The following is a 17,562-nucleotide window of genomic DNA, read 5'->3' as shown; positions in this document are numbered from 1 at the left end:
TTTAATTATTCTCTCCGTTTAACTAACACCTAAACAAGGTTATTTTTATTCATAATGCTATGATGGCAGTATTTTGTACCTAACCTTTAAGCCTACACCTACGCTTTAACATTGTTTTAATGCCAATTACAAACATAATTTAAGATCAATTTTGTTACGAAAAAACAAATACAGAAATATTGTGGAAATAATTGTTCTTCAATTAAACATTTTGAAATGTCATTTATTCCTTGATGGCAAAGCATCATCATCAGTCTTGAGTGTCAGATGATCCTTCAGAAATCATTCTAATATACTGATTTGCTGCTCATGTAACATTGTCTATTATTAATGTTGAAAACTGTGCTGCTTAATATTTTTCTTTGATGAATAGAAAGTTCAGATGAACAGCATTTATTTGAAATAGAAATATCTTGTCACATTATAAAACATCTTTACAGCCACTTTTGATCAAATGGATCCTTGCTGAGAAAATCTTTCTCTAAAACTTTCACTTTTGAACGGTAGCATAGTAGGAATGGTGATTACAGTTAAATGAAGGTAACAATTCTGTTATTTTTTAGCCTTTTGAGTAGAAGCATCTTCACATTCAATATTATTAATTTTTTTTTCAACGGTATTAAAAATATTCAAGGCCTTTAATTTTCAAAATTGTATTAAAACGATTGGATGATCCATGAATAAATAAACAATTGAACCCACAGAGACATTTTATAACTTTATTAATGAGTTTATTATTTATACCAACAAACAAAAACATTGTTTATCTCTCCCTCTCTCTCCCTTTAACCGTTCATCTTTTCACTGATGGGCCGAGCAGCCGGTGTGTGGTGGTAGTGTGTCCCTGCCCTTTCCAGAACATTCCATCAGACAATATTCCAGAGTTTGAGATATGAACGTTACATCAATTGACATCACACACAAAACCCCTCCCCCATCAGATTGTTAAAAACAGAATCAAGACAGCAATACAATAAATAAAAGGATCAGAATTAACACTGATGAGGAGGGGGAAGGGCAGGCAGGCAGGGGGGGCGGGAAAGGAGAGAGAGTAAGAGAAAGAGATATCAGGTAAAAACAAAATTTTGTTCAGTTTCGTCTTCCTCCCTGGACGCAGAGAGAGGCTGGATGAAATGTTATATACAGTTGTATGATGAAGGGATAGAAGGAAGGAGGAAGGGAGGGGGAGAGAGAGAGAGAGAGAGAGAGAGAGAGAGAGACCGAAAAAGGCTGGTTTCTGTTCATACCAGCACTGCTCCACTAGGAGAAAAATCTAATTACAAGGACAATAGAATAACAATAACAAAAATAACAAAATAAAAGGTACATGGCATTTACATATTAGCAATGAGAGAGGAGGAGAGAGAATGGAGGGAGGAAGGGAAAGACAAACAGCTCTGTTTCAAAGTCTCATTTGCTAAGTGTCCATGGTGTGCGTGTGGGCTCATGTATCATGTGTAATTTGGATGAATATCCACTAAATCCACATTTAATGGGCACACCAATGTATAGAAACACTCACACACAGGTGTAGACTCCATAATGCAAAATTCTGTATTCAAACAGAACGGCTAACACAGCTATTGATGGGATTGACCTATGCGTTATACGTGTGTGTGTGCATGCACATGCACAAAGAACTAACAAAATGAGCACGTTTTTATACTGAAACTGACAAAACAAAAACCCAGATAACCCTGTCTCAGCTGCTCCGCTAATTAATCTCCTTAAAAAAAATTAAAACACAAGTGTGCAATGATTACTTAAAATTGACATACGCACATATTAAGACACTCTTTGCTCATTTTCGTCTCGGCGAAGAAACATCACACATCTGGACACACACAACACTGACATCTCATGCTCGCTGCTTTATAAAACACATTGCAGTCCTTGCTTTTGTCCAAGAACTCCAAAAGAAAGCTAAAACTGATCATTTTAAGAGCAAAAAACAAATTTAAAGGAGCTTGATATCATATATCATTCGTTAAAATGTCAAATGGATGGCATCTCAGGCAGAGAGCAGTAACTGTGCGGTGCTCTTCCTGCCACTAGGGGGCAGACATGCCCTAACTGGCCCTTCCCAGTGTTCAAACCTAAAGATGACAATCAACTCAATCATGGGTTGATAATCACACTGAATTTAAATCGACCTCCTGTGATGATCGACGCTATTCATCTGGGCATCACACTTCTACAATCATGGGAGAACATGATTACACATAACACAAGGTGACGAGTGTGAGTGATCGTGTGTTTGTGAGAGCGTGCAAGAGAGACTGTTTGGAGCTGCTGCTGGGAAAGAGAGAGGAATGAGAGAGAAGGGATGAGGAGAGAGGGGTGATGATGTCTAAGTAATGCTGAGGGAACAATTAGGTGTTGTTGCTCAGGGGTCCCGGTGCTGGACCAGACTGGGCTGGACCGTCTGAACCGCCCTCTGCAGAAAAACAAACAAGAGTTCAAATACTTCAGGACGTGTGCATTTTCAAATCCATACAGACTGACAGGAAGAGTAAATCAAAGACATGAGGTATGTATGTGTGGTCAGTACCGTGCGAGGCAGGTGTCGTCTGCGAGCGAGCGTGGGGAGGAATGAGATTGGAGTTCAACTGTGGTTGGATAGACAGCTCTGCAGGGAGAGAAAGACAGATGTTAGCCATCAATATAGATAGCTTTGTACTTGCGTCACTGGATGTGAGAGCAGTCTCAAATTGCAGGAAGCAAAATTATGTTACCCTCTTAAGATTCCTAAAGGCCAAAATTTGAGGCATGCGTTGTGACAAGTTCAATGAAAATTGTTTGAATGACAAAATGTACCATTCCACACACTACTGTCAGAGCTCCAGACCAAAAAATAGCCTAGGTCCTAAAATTACACCACTCAATATAGACGGCACTGTCATTTTAGCTTAAGTTCACTTTTGTGGATTCATTTTGAGGATCTATTGCAGTGGGAGAAGATTCATGGAGATGCATCAAAGCATATCAAGCTTTCTTTTGGAGTAGGAGTGTTCAGTACATTGTTCCTATAGACACTAGTTGTATAAATACACTGAGTGTGCACTTCAGCTCAGTGAGTGGCCACTTTATAGTTTGCTGCCTTTTAACAAAGACACTACTGAGCCCTAAAAAAGGGACACTGATTTGTCAACAGTCAAGGGTGATCTCAAAAGCCATTATTGTAGTGAATTATACCTGAAGTGAACGAATTTTATGTTTAAGTTATATATACATATATATAAAACAGTATATAACAGTATATAAATATATATATACACAAACAGGTCTTAGATTAAGCCAGGATTAGACCTTAGTTCAATTAGGGCATTTAAGTAGCTTTTATAAATGTGCCTTTACTGGTGTGCATCTTCAGACAAAACAAAGGCACTGATATTTTAAGATATGCATTTTAGTCTGGGACTAGGCTTAAGTCTTGTCTGTGAAACCAGGGGTTAATGTTTAAAGTTAGTGGTGGAACGGATCACAAAATCGGATCAGCAAAAAAAACAACAACATCCGTTTCTTTCCTAACTGTTCACTTATGACATAAACGAGACAATACTTGCCAAGACGGGGCATTTAGACATAATTTTGTTTATGTGTCCACAAGGAAACGAGAAAGAGAATCAATTCAGTGTTCTGAAACGCGCCTCTCTATCTCTCTTTCTCTCTGCGCGCGCTTCGGGTGCTTGCGGCTAGGGCTGGGCGATAAAACGATAACGATAATTATCGCGATATAATTTTTATCGATAAAATGATATCAAGAGGTCGATAAATGTTCAATAATGTTTATGTGCCGAAAGCGGAAACGAAACTCATTTGAACCGCGCGCCACACGGACCATTAATCCGCTCGGCTCAGTCCAAACGGCAGCGCGAGCTCACTAGAGCAGATGCGTTTAACTTTACTCTGATCGGTCACGAAATCCAGTGAGAAGCGCTTGAATTCAGCGAAGAACACAATGTCTCTGTGATTTAAACCAGTTTAAAGGCACATGAAACAGCGCTGACAAACAGGAGAAACACTGTGCGCAACGATACAGTCAGAAGGCTTTTCCGTCTACAAATTCCCATCATTTACCATGAATTTACTGTAACGTTATCCTAGTAATATTAACTGCACCATGAAATGTGGGATATACATATTGTATTATATTAATGTAGACAATGTATTAAAGGACTAATGGAATATAATTACAGTATTTAATAATGTATTTAGGCTACTGTTTTTCATACAAATACCATAGAAACCATAAAGTTACATTTTGCCATGATAGTGAGGTGCTACAGGGTATGCCTGGTTTCATCTGTGGTTGTCATGATCTAAATGCACGATACTGGATGACCAATGGTTAAGTTTAATAAAACTCAAACAGTCAGAATATTACATTTTACCAAAAAAAAAAAAAAAAAATTAGCACATGCAAAAACTAAGAAATTGTCCAATAAATATATTTATTTTGTTAAGGAAAAATGAAAAATGTTTGAATGTTCTACCTCAGATTTGTGAAATGTTCACCTGTTCGGCAAGTGTTTGTCATGATATGATCTGACAATAAAGAGTAGTTTAAAACCACAATTAACGCTCTGGTTTCTACAACGTCCACTTAGAAGCAAAAATCTGCCTTTAAACTTGAAAGAAATAAAGATTTGACTTTTATCGTGATAATTATCGATATCGACTGATAATCGTGATTTTTTTTTTTGGCCATATCGCCCAGCCCTACTTGCGGCTGTGTACAGATTATCCTTTTCACCCCTATTTAAAGTTAATGTTTAATGTTAAAGTCTCATGCTCACCAAAACTGAATTTATTTGATACAGTAAAAACAGTAACATGGTAAAATATTATTTCAGCAAAACTGAATTTTCAGCAGCCATTACTAAAGTCTTCAGTGCCACATGATTCTTCAGAAATCATTCTCAATTATCAATGTTGACAGCAGTTGTGCTGCTTAATATTCATCGAGAATGCTTTATGAGTCTATATGCAGTAATCAGATATCATTTAATCAGATCTTTGCTCTGCAATTAAGGATAATTTCTGTTGCAGTACAATAATGAACAGTGCAAGCTGTGATGCCCAAAATCACAAATTAATGACAAATGAACTGGTTCTTATGCTCAGGTTTTAATCAAGCTAATTTATTATACAAGGATAGTACTTTTTTTTTTTAACAGAGAACCACTGCTTTTTGCTGTTTACTTTTAGGTTCATTAGACTTAAATCAGTCTAATTACTGCCTGGTTGTTCGTTTGACAATGTGTAGTTAAAGTTAAAGACACATGTTCACAACAAAACAGCAGAGCTTTACAGTAATAAATGGTATTCTAATGTTAAAAAAAAAATACACTTTAGCATAGACAAGTATACAGTAAGTATACTTTTTTTAAAGAAAGACAATTAGGATCATCAATAGTGGCAGAATTCATTTTGAAACAAAATAGTTTTCATTTTTTGTTGCATGTGACGATTTTATTCATTGTAGCTTATTAGAATCCTATTCATAATAATGTAGTATGGTATTGAGTAGGGCTGGGCGATAAAACGATAACGATAATTATCGCGATATAATTTTTCTCGATAAAACGATATCAAGAGCTCGATAAATGTTCGATAATGTTTATGCGCCAAAAGCGGAACGAAACTAATTTGAACCGCGCGCCACACGGACCTTTTATCCGCTCGGCTCAAAGTCCAAACGGCAGCGCGAGCGCGAGCTCACCATGGAGCTCACTAGAGCTGAGGCGTTTACGCTGATCGCTCTCGGTCACGAGATCCAGTGAGAAGCGCTTGAATTCAGCGAAGAACACAATGTCTCTGTGATTTAAACCAGTTTAAAGGCAGATGAAACAGCGCTGACAAACAGGAGAAACACTGTGCGCAACGATACAGTCAGAAGGCTTTTCCGTCTACAAATTCCCATCATTTACCATGGATTTACTGTAACGTTAGCATAGTAATATTAACTGCACCATGACATGTGGGATATACATATTGAATTGCATTATATTATTAATGTAGACGATGTATTAAAGGACTGATGGAATATAATTACAGTATTTAGGCTACTGTTTTTCATACAAATACCATAGAAACCATAACGTTACATTTTGCCATGATAGTGAGGTTATCATGATTTAAATGCATGATACTGGATGACCAATGTGGTAAACTAAAACAGTCAGAATATTAAATTTTACCAAATAAAAATTAGCACATGCAGAAACTAAGAAATTAATTGTCCAATAAATATATTTATTTTGTTAAGGAAAAATGACAAATGTTTGAATGCTCTACCTCAGATTTGTGAAATGTTCACCAGTTTGGCAAGTGTTTGTCCTGATATGATCTGACAATAAAGAGTAGTTTAAAACCACAGTTAACGCTCTGGTTTCTACAACTTTCACTTAGGAGCAAAAATCTGCCTTTAAACTTGAAAGAAATAAAGATTTGACTTTTATCGTGATACTTATCGATATCGACTGATATAAAAAAAAATATCGTGATTTTTTTTTTTGGCCATATCGCCCAGCCCTAGTATTGAGTGCTTTCTGTATTGTTGTCTACAAAGAACATTTCAGATCAGTCACTCACAACATTAGATTCTAGGTAAAATACTATTGTAGACAGGTGACAACACACAGGCGTGAGATAGAGATATGTGTGAGATATGTGTGAGATAGAGACAGAGGTAGAGATAAAGAAAGAGAGAGCATGAGCATCCGATTAATCCAACAAGGCTGAATCTGAACAGAAGTGGCAGTTGTCTCAGTTCAACTTACCCACAGGGCTGAAGTTGAAGAGTTGGGGAAGTTCTCGGCCATTAGGCAGACGTGCATTGGGCTGGCGCAGCTCGTCAAAGAAGGCATGTGCACAGGCCTCCAGCGGTGAGAGCCGCGTCACCGGCGTGTACTCCAACAGACGAGAGCACAATGAGATGGCTTCAGGAGGGGTCCTCGGCTTAAACACCTAACACAAACGCACAGATTCACAGGGAAACGTCACATCTAACCAGTTTAGAAGTTAAAGACTTGCATTTATAGCATCGGTATCGATTAACCTAGTGATGCACCAAAATTTCAGCAACCGAAAATATCTTTTCTATACAGTTTTGGAGGGCCAAACTATTGGCCGGAACAGTGATGACAAATTAGTCAGTGTCTATTTCGTGCACCTAAGCTACAACAGCGAAACATGTCAGCAGTGTGGATGCTAGGGCTGGGTTGACAATACCGATTTCTCAATTTTGATGATCTTCATTTTGATGAACAAAGATCTTTTAGGCTATGCCGTTTTCAGCTGCGGCGTGAACAAAACTTCACTAAACGTTATTTAAAGCGCACCTGCCATCCAACAATCGCCATAAGCTTTTCTTTTTCTTTACCTCTGATATATTTTTGAAACATCATTAAGTATGAGCTTTGAAATTCTATCAATTTTAAAATGAAATTCAAACAAATGTAGTTTGACGCTTTTGAATGTGGCTTAAAAGATTGCTGCAGCCACCTCAGTTAAAGCTGCAGAGCTTGTAAAGTTCTCTTCCACTTTATTACTAGCTACAACACAAATAAACATGAATGAACATAGGCTGAGAGAAACATTTACAACTGTTGTTAAGATATTTTTAAATAAATCTGTCATGAAAACTTATTACAGCCGTTTAATTTGTTAATTCGGTTAACATAGAAGACTGTTTTCATTGTAAGTATTGAAATTTTATTAATTCATTATTAAAAAAAAACAAATTTTTTGTTTCAGCTTTCATATAAATGTGGATTTCTGTAAAAAAAAAAAAACATTTTGGTGCATCCCTAATTTAACCTTCAGTAAAGACCTAAATGTTTCTTTCCGTGAGCTAACTGAGAACCTTCATGGCTAGTGTAGCAACAGGTGCTTTACCTTTGTCCAAGGGTGTGCTTTGATCTGTGGGAATTTAAACTCTGTGTAGTTGGGGTTCATCTCTCGGATCTGTTCTCTTGTCGGGGTCCCCAAAACCTGCAGAGGGTGGACAGAGAGAAAATTATAATGTGCGTCTATGCTTACTCATAAAACACAAAACAATGCAGATTTTCCACTCACCTTGATGATCTCCACTAGCTGGTCCACTCCACTGTCACCGGGGAATATGGGCTGTCCCAAAAGCAGCTCTGCTAATACACAGCCGGCTGACCAGATATCAATGTTGGATGTGTAATCCGTGGCTCCGAATATTAGCTCAGGAGCGCGGTAATACCGCGAACAGATGTATGACACATTGGGCTCCCCACGAACTAACTGCTTTGCACTGTGGAGATAACACGATGGGGGATTATAAACATGTTATCAACGAGACACGGGTGTAAAACTGATGTAGTGGGCAGCATATGAAGGTGTACAAAAATTGGGAACCCTACACCATTGCTAAAAAATAAAGCTGCATTGAGAATCTCTGATTCTAAGGGGGCTTTCACACTGGGCAGGGTTGCTGCGGTTCGAGCACGATCGTTCCTGGTGCTCCCCTCAACCTGATTCTATCAAACCCTGGTGCATTTACGTTCATCTTACGTCATCACAAACGAGCACGCCACATGATGGAAAACAGGACGTAGGTCAATACATTGTCTTTTGTACAGGGCTGTCAAAACGAATGAATTGATTACTTTTTTTTATTTATCAGTTTAACACTTAAAAATTTAACACGATTAACAGAGCATTTTTTTTCTTTTTTTTCTGGCATTCTTTGGCTGCGTTACATTAAATGGTCATGCTATCATTTATTCAAGTGCTTTTAAACAATTCAAGGGCAATAAGATGCAAAAGAGAACTTAATACAGACATTAATACGCTTCAGACAGCTAGCCAGTACCACACTGAGTTATCTTTTGCACTTGAATGGATATAAACACAAAATTTTGTCTTAAATTGGTTAAAGAGTCTTAAATGGATGTAAAGAGTTGTGAGAAAATCGGATGCATGTCAGATCCACGTCATGTACATGATCAGGTCTTAAAGTGACAGCAGCCTCATCTACCTGCTGCAGTCTGTCTTTATTACTGGCTTTCATCCATAGTAACATTTAAAATTAACCGTCTGTCTTTCTGTTGTTTCTAAATAAATTTGGACATTCAATGTGAAATTATTACAATACAAAATCACAATTACAGAAAAATGTGCGATAGTTATTTCAAATCGATTGACGTCACCAGCTTTTCATTCATTTAGTGCTATTATGCAAAAGCAGAGTGTACAGCACTTGGATTTACTGTATGAGCGTCACATGAAGGCAGCTTAATGCTGCTTGCCAACGAACGCTTTAAAGGAAACCGCTGATTGCGAGCCATTCATTTGCCGCTCTGCTTGCATTCACTATGCACGATTACAATGCACGCTCACATCCAAGGGAAATCCCCACCCCTGTCATCCCTTACATGTGTTTTGTTGAACTAAAGATGTCATCATTGGCTAAAATGCAAGCGCAGGTCACTTTACTTCCTGAACACACTTAAATGAAAGCACCCTAAATCTATTTGTGAGACCCCCAATCCAGGACACAAATACACACAAGTGAAGAGCTGTAATTCTAATTGAAAGTAACACAAAAACGCCCTTTAAAGCTAACGCCCTTTAAAGCTTAAAAAAAAAAAAAAAAAAAAAAAAAAGTGTTAGTTCACCCAAACATTCTGTCAGTAGTTACTCACCCTCATGTTGTTCCAACCCCGTAAGACTTTCGTTCATCTTCGGAACACAAATGAAGATATTTTTGATGAAATCTGAGAGCTGTCTCACTCCTCCATAGGCTTCTATGTTATTGAAGCTTGCTGGCCCAGAAAGTTAGTAAAGACAATGTTTAAAATAGTCCAAGTGACTACAGTGGCTCAACCATAAGTTTATCAAGCATCGAGAGTACTTTTTGTGCGCAAAAATAAATAAAGAACGACTTTATTCAACTATTAATTTTCTTCTGCGTGGGCCTCTGAGTGAGTTCGCGAAGTGTAACAGCGCAGCGCTTCTGGGTTGTACGTCAGAATGTAGGCTCACTATTGGCCAGAATCACACACATGACCAGCGTCTGCCAATAGTGAGCCTACATTCTGACGTACAACCCAGAAGCGCTGCGCTGTTACACTTCGCGAACTCACTCAGAGGCCCACACAGAAGAAAATTAATAGTTGAATAAAGTCGTTATTTTTGGGGGGTTTTGCACACAAAAAGTATTCTTGTCACTTAGTAAACTTATGTTTGAGCCACTGTAGTCACTTGGACTATTTTAAACTAACTTTCTGGGCCAGCAAGTTTCAATTACAGAGAAGTCTATGGAGGAGTGAAAGAGCTCTCAGATTTAATCAAAAATATCTTAATTTGTGTTCTGAAGATGAACGAAAGTCTTAAAGGAGAACTCCTGTCAATTTTAACATTGAGCTCATTTTTTTGTAAATTTGGAGTGCTGTCAGTACAGAGAACAACGACAAAAATCGGTGTTGCCTACACCGTGTTATCCTCTTTTTAAAATTTGCACCCTGTTGACTTCAATGGGGCAAGTTTTAAACCTGCTTTTAGCCTCTTAACATCCTTGATGTGTCATTACAAGTGCCCAGCCATGTGAGTGATTCCTTCAGAGTGAACACGTGGTGAATCTGACTGCAGTAGATGTGAAAGATATGAATAAAAATGAAGTTAATTCGGCCAGCGCGCATACCTGTATTTATTTCCTGTTTTCGGTCGAAGTCCACAGTAGTCGATTGTCGAGTTCTCCACTGTTGCTTAGCTACCTATGATCACGCGAGTGAACTCGACAATCGACTACTATGGACTTCGACCGAAAACAGGAAATAAATACAGGTATGCGCGCTGGCCGAATTAACTTCATTTTTATTCATATCTTTTACATCTACTGCAGTCAGATTCACCGTGTTCACTCTGAAGGAATCACTCACATTGGCTGTGCACTTGTAATGACACATCAAGGATGTTAAGAGGCTAAAAGCAGGTTTAAAACTTGCCCCATTAAAGTCAACAGGGTGCAAATTTTAAAAAGAGGATAACACGGTGTAGGCAACACCGATTTTTGTCGTTGTTCTCTGTACTGACAGCACTCCAAATTTACAAAAAAATGTTAAAATTGACCGGAGTTCTCCTTTAAGGGGTTGGAGCAACATGAGGGTGAGTAATTACTGACAGAATTTTCATTTTTGGGTGAACTAACCCTTTAATACCATTAAGCTGCTTGTTTTAAAGCAATTTATTGAATAAAGTGCTATTAACGTGAAGTGATTTGACTGGAGTGCCAAACGCTGCTCCCAGCAGCATGGGCGGCATTGGGATGTACGCCAACAGTATAGGCTACCCCAGCTCAGGTATTTCAAACATTTTTGCCCCCAAGCAAAGAGCAAAAAAAAGAACTTCGTCTGGAGTATGCTGGGGCCTAAAGACCAGTATATATCTTATACATGGGTGCACTGCAAATACATGTCAAACAGAGAAGTGTCAGGACACACACCTTCCAAAGTCACACAGTTTGAGTACAGCTGTGTCTGGGTCCACCAGGAGATTCTGTGGCTTGATGTCTCTATGGCAGACGCCTTGGGAATGAATATACGCCAGACTGCGAAATAACTGATACATATACACCTGAGATAGAAAGAGAAAAATAGAAAAATTGTGGGGGAGGAAAGAGAGAAGAAGAGAAAGATGTTATTGTTTACTGTCCATGTACATATGAATGGGCACAGTAGCAGCAGTCATGATAACACAGAGACTTACTTTGACATAGATAATGGGGATGGTGGTCTTGGACTTGTTGAAATGGCGTGCCACCCTGTACACGGTTTCTGGTACAAAATCAAGCACCAGATTTAGATACACTTCATCTTTCTGAGGAGAGAGAGAGATAAAGAGAAGAGAATGCAGATTAGTTTGTTAAAGAAAAATAATATTCTTCAAACATATTATTCAATATGACAAAATAATATTGATGGGATTTAAAAACTGAAAAAAAGAAAGAAAGGTTGGATAGAAAAACCTACCTTTTCTCCACTGGAGTAGAAGAAGTAGCGTAGCCTGACAATATTACAGTGGTCCAACTTCCTCATTATCTGTAGCTCACGGTTCTGTAGAGAAAGAAGTGACGTGTGAAGAACGCAATGAAAATCAAACATCTATCTTATAATGAATTCATCTGTGAAAATGTGTTGCTCTGAATGTGCAGCCCTATGCTGGCTGTAAGATACCACACACACTCATGATTCAGTGTTTTCACACTCAGAGTGGTTCCATTTACATTTGATATTAACTCAGTTATTAACTCAGATATTAGTCTCAGGTCTGAGATGAGAGATTGCCATTTAAAGTTTTACAAGCGTTGTGAACGGCAAGTACTCCTGGCTCACATTTGAATAACTTACAAATTACTATACAAAATGTATAAGATGCAGAAAATCAAGTTTTGCAGACAGAATGAGATAAATTATGACTGCATTATATTACACTACATTTCTAATTGTATATCTCAAAACAACTCTAATATTGAATAATTACATAATTTAATAATTGTAATTATTACTTAATATTTAAGTGGAAAAACAATGTGGACTCATACCCTATTACAACTAAAGAGGATTAAAAAAAAGTTAAGCTCAGACTTTAAGCCCAGGTACAACGTTGAAGGAAAGAAATGGTTCACTTTGGGGTCTATTTGAAAGAGGTTCAGGTCTTCTGAAAATGTAAAGAGCAACACTTCCTCAAGGCAGCAGAGCCTGAACAAAACAACTTACTTTGGAGTCATAAGGCATTGCTTGCTACTTTGTATTTTATGAACAAGCTGTTGAACATGAAAGGGGGTGTTTCGATGCGATCTTAAGCCTTTTTGTTCTTTTAGCTTAGAAATCTAAGCAAAAGCAACACGAGATATTGAACGTTTATATCACAGTTCAAATCGCAACTTGTCAAAATAATTACAACGTGCTTGTAGGAGCCCGATTTAAAAGGCATGTAGCATTAAAAGTAAAAACCTTTCATTTTGGACTTGGAAAGCAGCATTCTGCCTTGTGTGTGCATGCAGATTTGATATATTTCAGGGTGTTTTTTTTATGATACTGACATTAGTTTGCACATATGCATGTTTTCTCATACTTACCTTAAACCGCTTATCCTGAAGCACCTTCTTTATGGCCACCATCTCCTGGCTGTCGATGAGTCGAGCCTGGTACACCACTCCAAACGAACCATTCCCGATCACCTTGATGTCTGTGTACGAAACCTCCTGAGGACGGTCGGGACCCTGCCCTGGTGTGGCTACTACCGTTGTCACTTTCCCACTATCCCCTAAAGACACAACAAAATGAGTTTAAAAAACAAAACAAATGGTCACTGACTGAAACATCTGACTGTCATAGATCAATAGAATCACAATGAAGACTGACACCATGCGAGCCTGTGTTAGCATGTACAACCTGAATTAAATGCTTTATCAGGGGTCGGCAACCTATGGTATAATCCTGGCTTAATCTAAGCCATGCCTGTGAAACCAGGCCTATATGAACAAAAATGTAGCATTCATTTCATTTTTTTTGCATGATTCACTACTCCGCTTGGAAAATAATGTAATTTCTCTGGGATAATAACGCAGCATTTTGGCTAAGACTACCATAAAATGGAAATTTTTACTTGGCACAATAAATGTGAGTGTAAAATGTAATTTGTGTTCTATGAGAATTGTGTAACGTCCGTGTAGTCATTATATGCGGCAGGATTTGTGGTAGACAAGCTCATCATGGTAAAATCACAGTAAAATGGCTGACAGTATTAATTATGAAGCTACCATGTAATTTCAATTTAGAAAAACATTAGTAATACTTCTAATCTGTAGGTCAGGGATGGGCAACTTCGGTCCTGGAGGGCCAATGTCCTACAAAGTTTAGCTCCAACCCTAATCAAACACACCTGAACAAGCTAATCAAGGTCCTCAGGATTACTAGAAAGTTACAGGCAGGTGATTTTTTCAGGGTTGGAGCTAAACTCTGTAGGACAGTGGCCCTCCAGGACCGAAGTTGCCCATCCCTGCTGTAGGTGATTTGAAAAGACAAGTCGCATGTAACATTTATGATTCGGTTATTGTGCTTTACATGCTTTTTGAAGCCTGAAATGACCAGTGTCCATTTATTATAATTGCATAGGAAATGGTGATCAGCACATTCCTCGATTTCTCGTGTTAAAAAAAGTCATGTATGGATTGACATGAAGGTGGGTAAATGGTGAACTATTCCTTAAAACTACTCAGGCATGCCTGAGAGGCCATTAAACACATGAAAATATTGAGGCTGTGTCAAACAAACAGCTAACCAGTGTTAGATCTACAACAGGTAGATCTTTTTAAACTCACCGGCGCTCTTATCCAGCAGGCTATGCCTTTTTGCCACTCTGACAGGTGTTAATAGTAATCCAACACCCAAGTTAAGAAGCGTGTCCAAACACAACAGAACAACGAGCAGAGCTTATCACTAGAAATAGCAGAAACACCCTTAAGTCTGTTTGAACACGGGTGGAGGATGAGAAAGCTAAAATCTGACCACATTTCCACCTGTGGACAAGAGCAGACCTGGATAATGGGGATGCCTGGAGACAAACAAAGCCATAGGGTGATGTTTTGTCCGTCAATTCCTGTCAGTTTAGATTTAGAAAAGGAACGACAGATTTACCAAAACAAATGCTTTGTTTCATTACAAGGCAAAATTATTATTTGCTGGATCAAAGCAGAACAGACAGCTGTTGTCATGCATGATGGAGACGGGTTGCTGCTAGAGGTTTTTTTCATCAGAATAACACTGCTTCAACTGGGATATACAGGGTACCGTGAGTTAGTGGCCAGTTAATATGGCCATCACATAAACAAGATTTAATGAAAATTTTTGGATGTTGCATTTAAAAAAGCTATATGGAAACACCAAAATACAAATAAAATTTCCAAACCGTACAAACACTTTTACATTGTAGGTGGATCAATTTTTTTTCAGTTAGACGAGCGCATTACCTATAAGGGAAACATTCATAGAATAAATTGCTAAACCAGTCATGTGACTGAATAATTCACTCACAAAATCATCACATAGAACCTGTACTGTCATGATTCTGAAATGTCAGAACCAAAGCTTGTCATTAAAATACTTGCTAGTATTACCTCCCATTATGTGTGAGAGAGATTTAGGCCATTCAACGAAACTGTCTTGTGTTCAGTCAGTGGTCATGTTATGCTACTTAGTGGCTTTCAGTGAAAAACGCTGCACTGAAGGATGCTTTTGCCATTGATTTCAGCAGAACTGTGTATGTATACCTCATCTATTTGCAAATAAAAATCTAATAATATATATATTACACATATGTAAAGGAATATGCATGTAAAAGGAAACTCAACTGCTTCTCTCCTGATAAAAATGTGGCTAAAATGTATCAGGTTGTGAGTGCGAAATGTCAGCAGGCCAATTAAAAAATGGATATTAGGCTGAAGAAAACATGTAGACAAAAACAGCAATGGCTGTTGTGTGTTGTAACAACTGGTTCAAGGTTTCTCAGAGGACCATGGGTTACAGTCGGACATCCATCCACCCAGTTGTTCTCCCCTCATTCCTAGTAATAACACCCATCACCACTTCCCATGGAAATCCAGCAGTCAGCACCAGTGCAGATGAACGCTGCTGCCAGCACTGCAGTCACTGGGAATCATTTATAGAGCACCAAATGAAGAGGTTTATGCCTCCAGGGAAAACACTAGTTTTCACAGTAGCCCAACCACAAATTTACAAATGGTCATTTTCCTTCATAGGAGCACAGTGTGTTTAAATTCAAAGCTTTGTAATGATCTATTAGATTGTGATTAGGGAGTCGTTAAACATTACATTCAAAATATGTTGTAAATATTGATTCTGATCTTTTCCTTTTAATTATATGCACAAGCAAACACCACTTTAGTTCTCTCTGTGCTTAACTTACATAATTTCACGGTCAGAATAATGTTAAGGACAGTTATGATGCGATTAAATGCATCCAGGGTGGCATAGGATAAAAAATATTTAAATTAAAAGCAGAATTGAAGGTACAATCTGTTAGATGTCCTGCTAACTGAGCTTTGTTGCCAAGCGAGCACATCTTGAAGAACACAACGACGTCTAAACATCCAACAGACCACGATTCATATTTTAAAACAGCTCTGAAATTGGCCAAAAATATGATGCACTTATATCGATCATAACATATGTGTTTAGCCCTTGTTCTGATGAAGGATTGTCGAGCTAATATAGTTAGCGCAATCAAAGCCCTTGATCCGTCTACAAAAACAAGCTCACGTTAGCTTAGCCAGTTAGCCGCCTAAAGTAGGTTAACGCGATCATTACAAAATAATCAAACAAATTAAGGAACATCATGCTACACTGACTAGCACTTCGGCTTTTATTAGTCTACCATCATCACATTTATTGTGATCGTCGTGTGATGTCATTGAATGATACTCACTGCCTAGCTTTAGGTTTCCGAAACCAGACGAACTCCCGGCTGAGGCCTGCGCGCCCCCCGTCTTTCCTGAAGAGCTTCCACCGGCGACGGCTGATCCGGCGGCGGCTGCAGCGGCTCCAGGGACCCCCGGAGGCTCAGCAAACGAGCTAGTCCTGGGCCGCCCGCTGCCGCTCATATCGGGTTTCGTGTGTGCCAGAGCGGGGGTAAAGAGTGCCGGTAGACTGGCCCAGGCGCGTAGTGTATATGTCAATTTAAACAACAATAATCGTTAAAAAATAAAGATCCCTGAACTATTCTATCGGTAAGGTTGTGCGCCTCCTCTTTCTTCTGTGTGGTTGCTGGCTGGGAAACTGGAGCTGACGCACAATGACGCTCTGAGCGCATTGTCTTCTGGGTAGTGAAGTTCAACAACGCTCTCACGTGCAGAGATCCTGCACCACAAGAACGGGCAGCTTTTCATTATTATTTCATGCCAAGGACCCCCAAATATAATAATACAGTTGTATGCAAAATTAGTAAATGCCTTTTATATTATCATTGCAGTAAAATAAAAAGAAATTATTTAAAAATGAAAGAATGTTTAATACCCTTAATATTTAAGAATGAAAAGACCTGCATTACGGAACACTAAAACAGTATAGTCTAAATTGGCCATTTCCCCCTAGTAATTTGGGAAATGAGAATGGCAATGTTTTGATGTCAATGTATATCATTTGCGTGACTATTTTCACTTTACTTGCAGTAAATGACCTCTTTATCTGAGTTTTCTCATAGCAGGACATTTGTGTTTTGGGATGTTTCATTATTACCGAATTTATTGGTGGTTTAAGGACCTTTACATCATGATACAGCCTCACATTCACATACCCTAGCATCCAAAAAATGCTTCAACCACTAGAATGTCCATCACAGCAGCTTGAGTTTGACAGGCAGTCTTTCTATCCAATCAGCGCCTTGCACAAGCCACACGCGAACCCCCATGGGGCGGGGCAGCACAGAGCAAGAACAGAGGCCAGACAAACGGTACATTTCCATACCCACGATCTTGTTTACGTTAATAAATACTCAACGAGCAGTGCG

General features: G+C 38.6%; 1 protein-coding gene across 1 annotated transcript; it reads right to left on the bottom strand.

Moving 5' to 3' along the window:
- Nucleotides 1–705: 705 nt before the first annotated feature.
- On the bottom strand, nt 706–17,206 carry gsk3ab (glycogen synthase kinase 3 alpha b). The gene is made up of 10 exons (XM_079894786.1): nt 16,483–17,206; nt 13,115–13,302; nt 12,006–12,089; nt 11,743–11,853; nt 11,480–11,610; nt 8,083–8,287; nt 7,903–7,998; nt 6,786–6,972; nt 2,552–2,629; nt 706–2,437 (listed from the first exon to the last, which is right to left on the bottom strand). The coding sequence occupies exons 1-10, from the start codon at nt 16,655–16,657 to the stop codon at nt 2,373–2,375; spliced, it is 1,320 nt and encodes a 439-aa protein (XP_079750912.1). The 5' UTR covers nt 16,658–17,206; the 3' UTR covers nt 706–2,372.
- Nucleotides 17,207–17,562: the final 356 nt, after the last annotated feature.

The sequence above is a fragment of the Squalius cephalus genome (assembly GCF_949319135.1).
Source record: "Squalius cephalus genome assembly, chromosome: 15".
NCBI classification, from domain to species: domain Eukaryota; kingdom Metazoa; phylum Chordata; class Actinopteri; order Cypriniformes; family Leuciscidae; genus Squalius; species Squalius cephalus.
The sequence above is the reverse complement of the archived record's forward strand: the minus strand, read 5'-3'. Positions and strand labels throughout refer to the sequence as shown.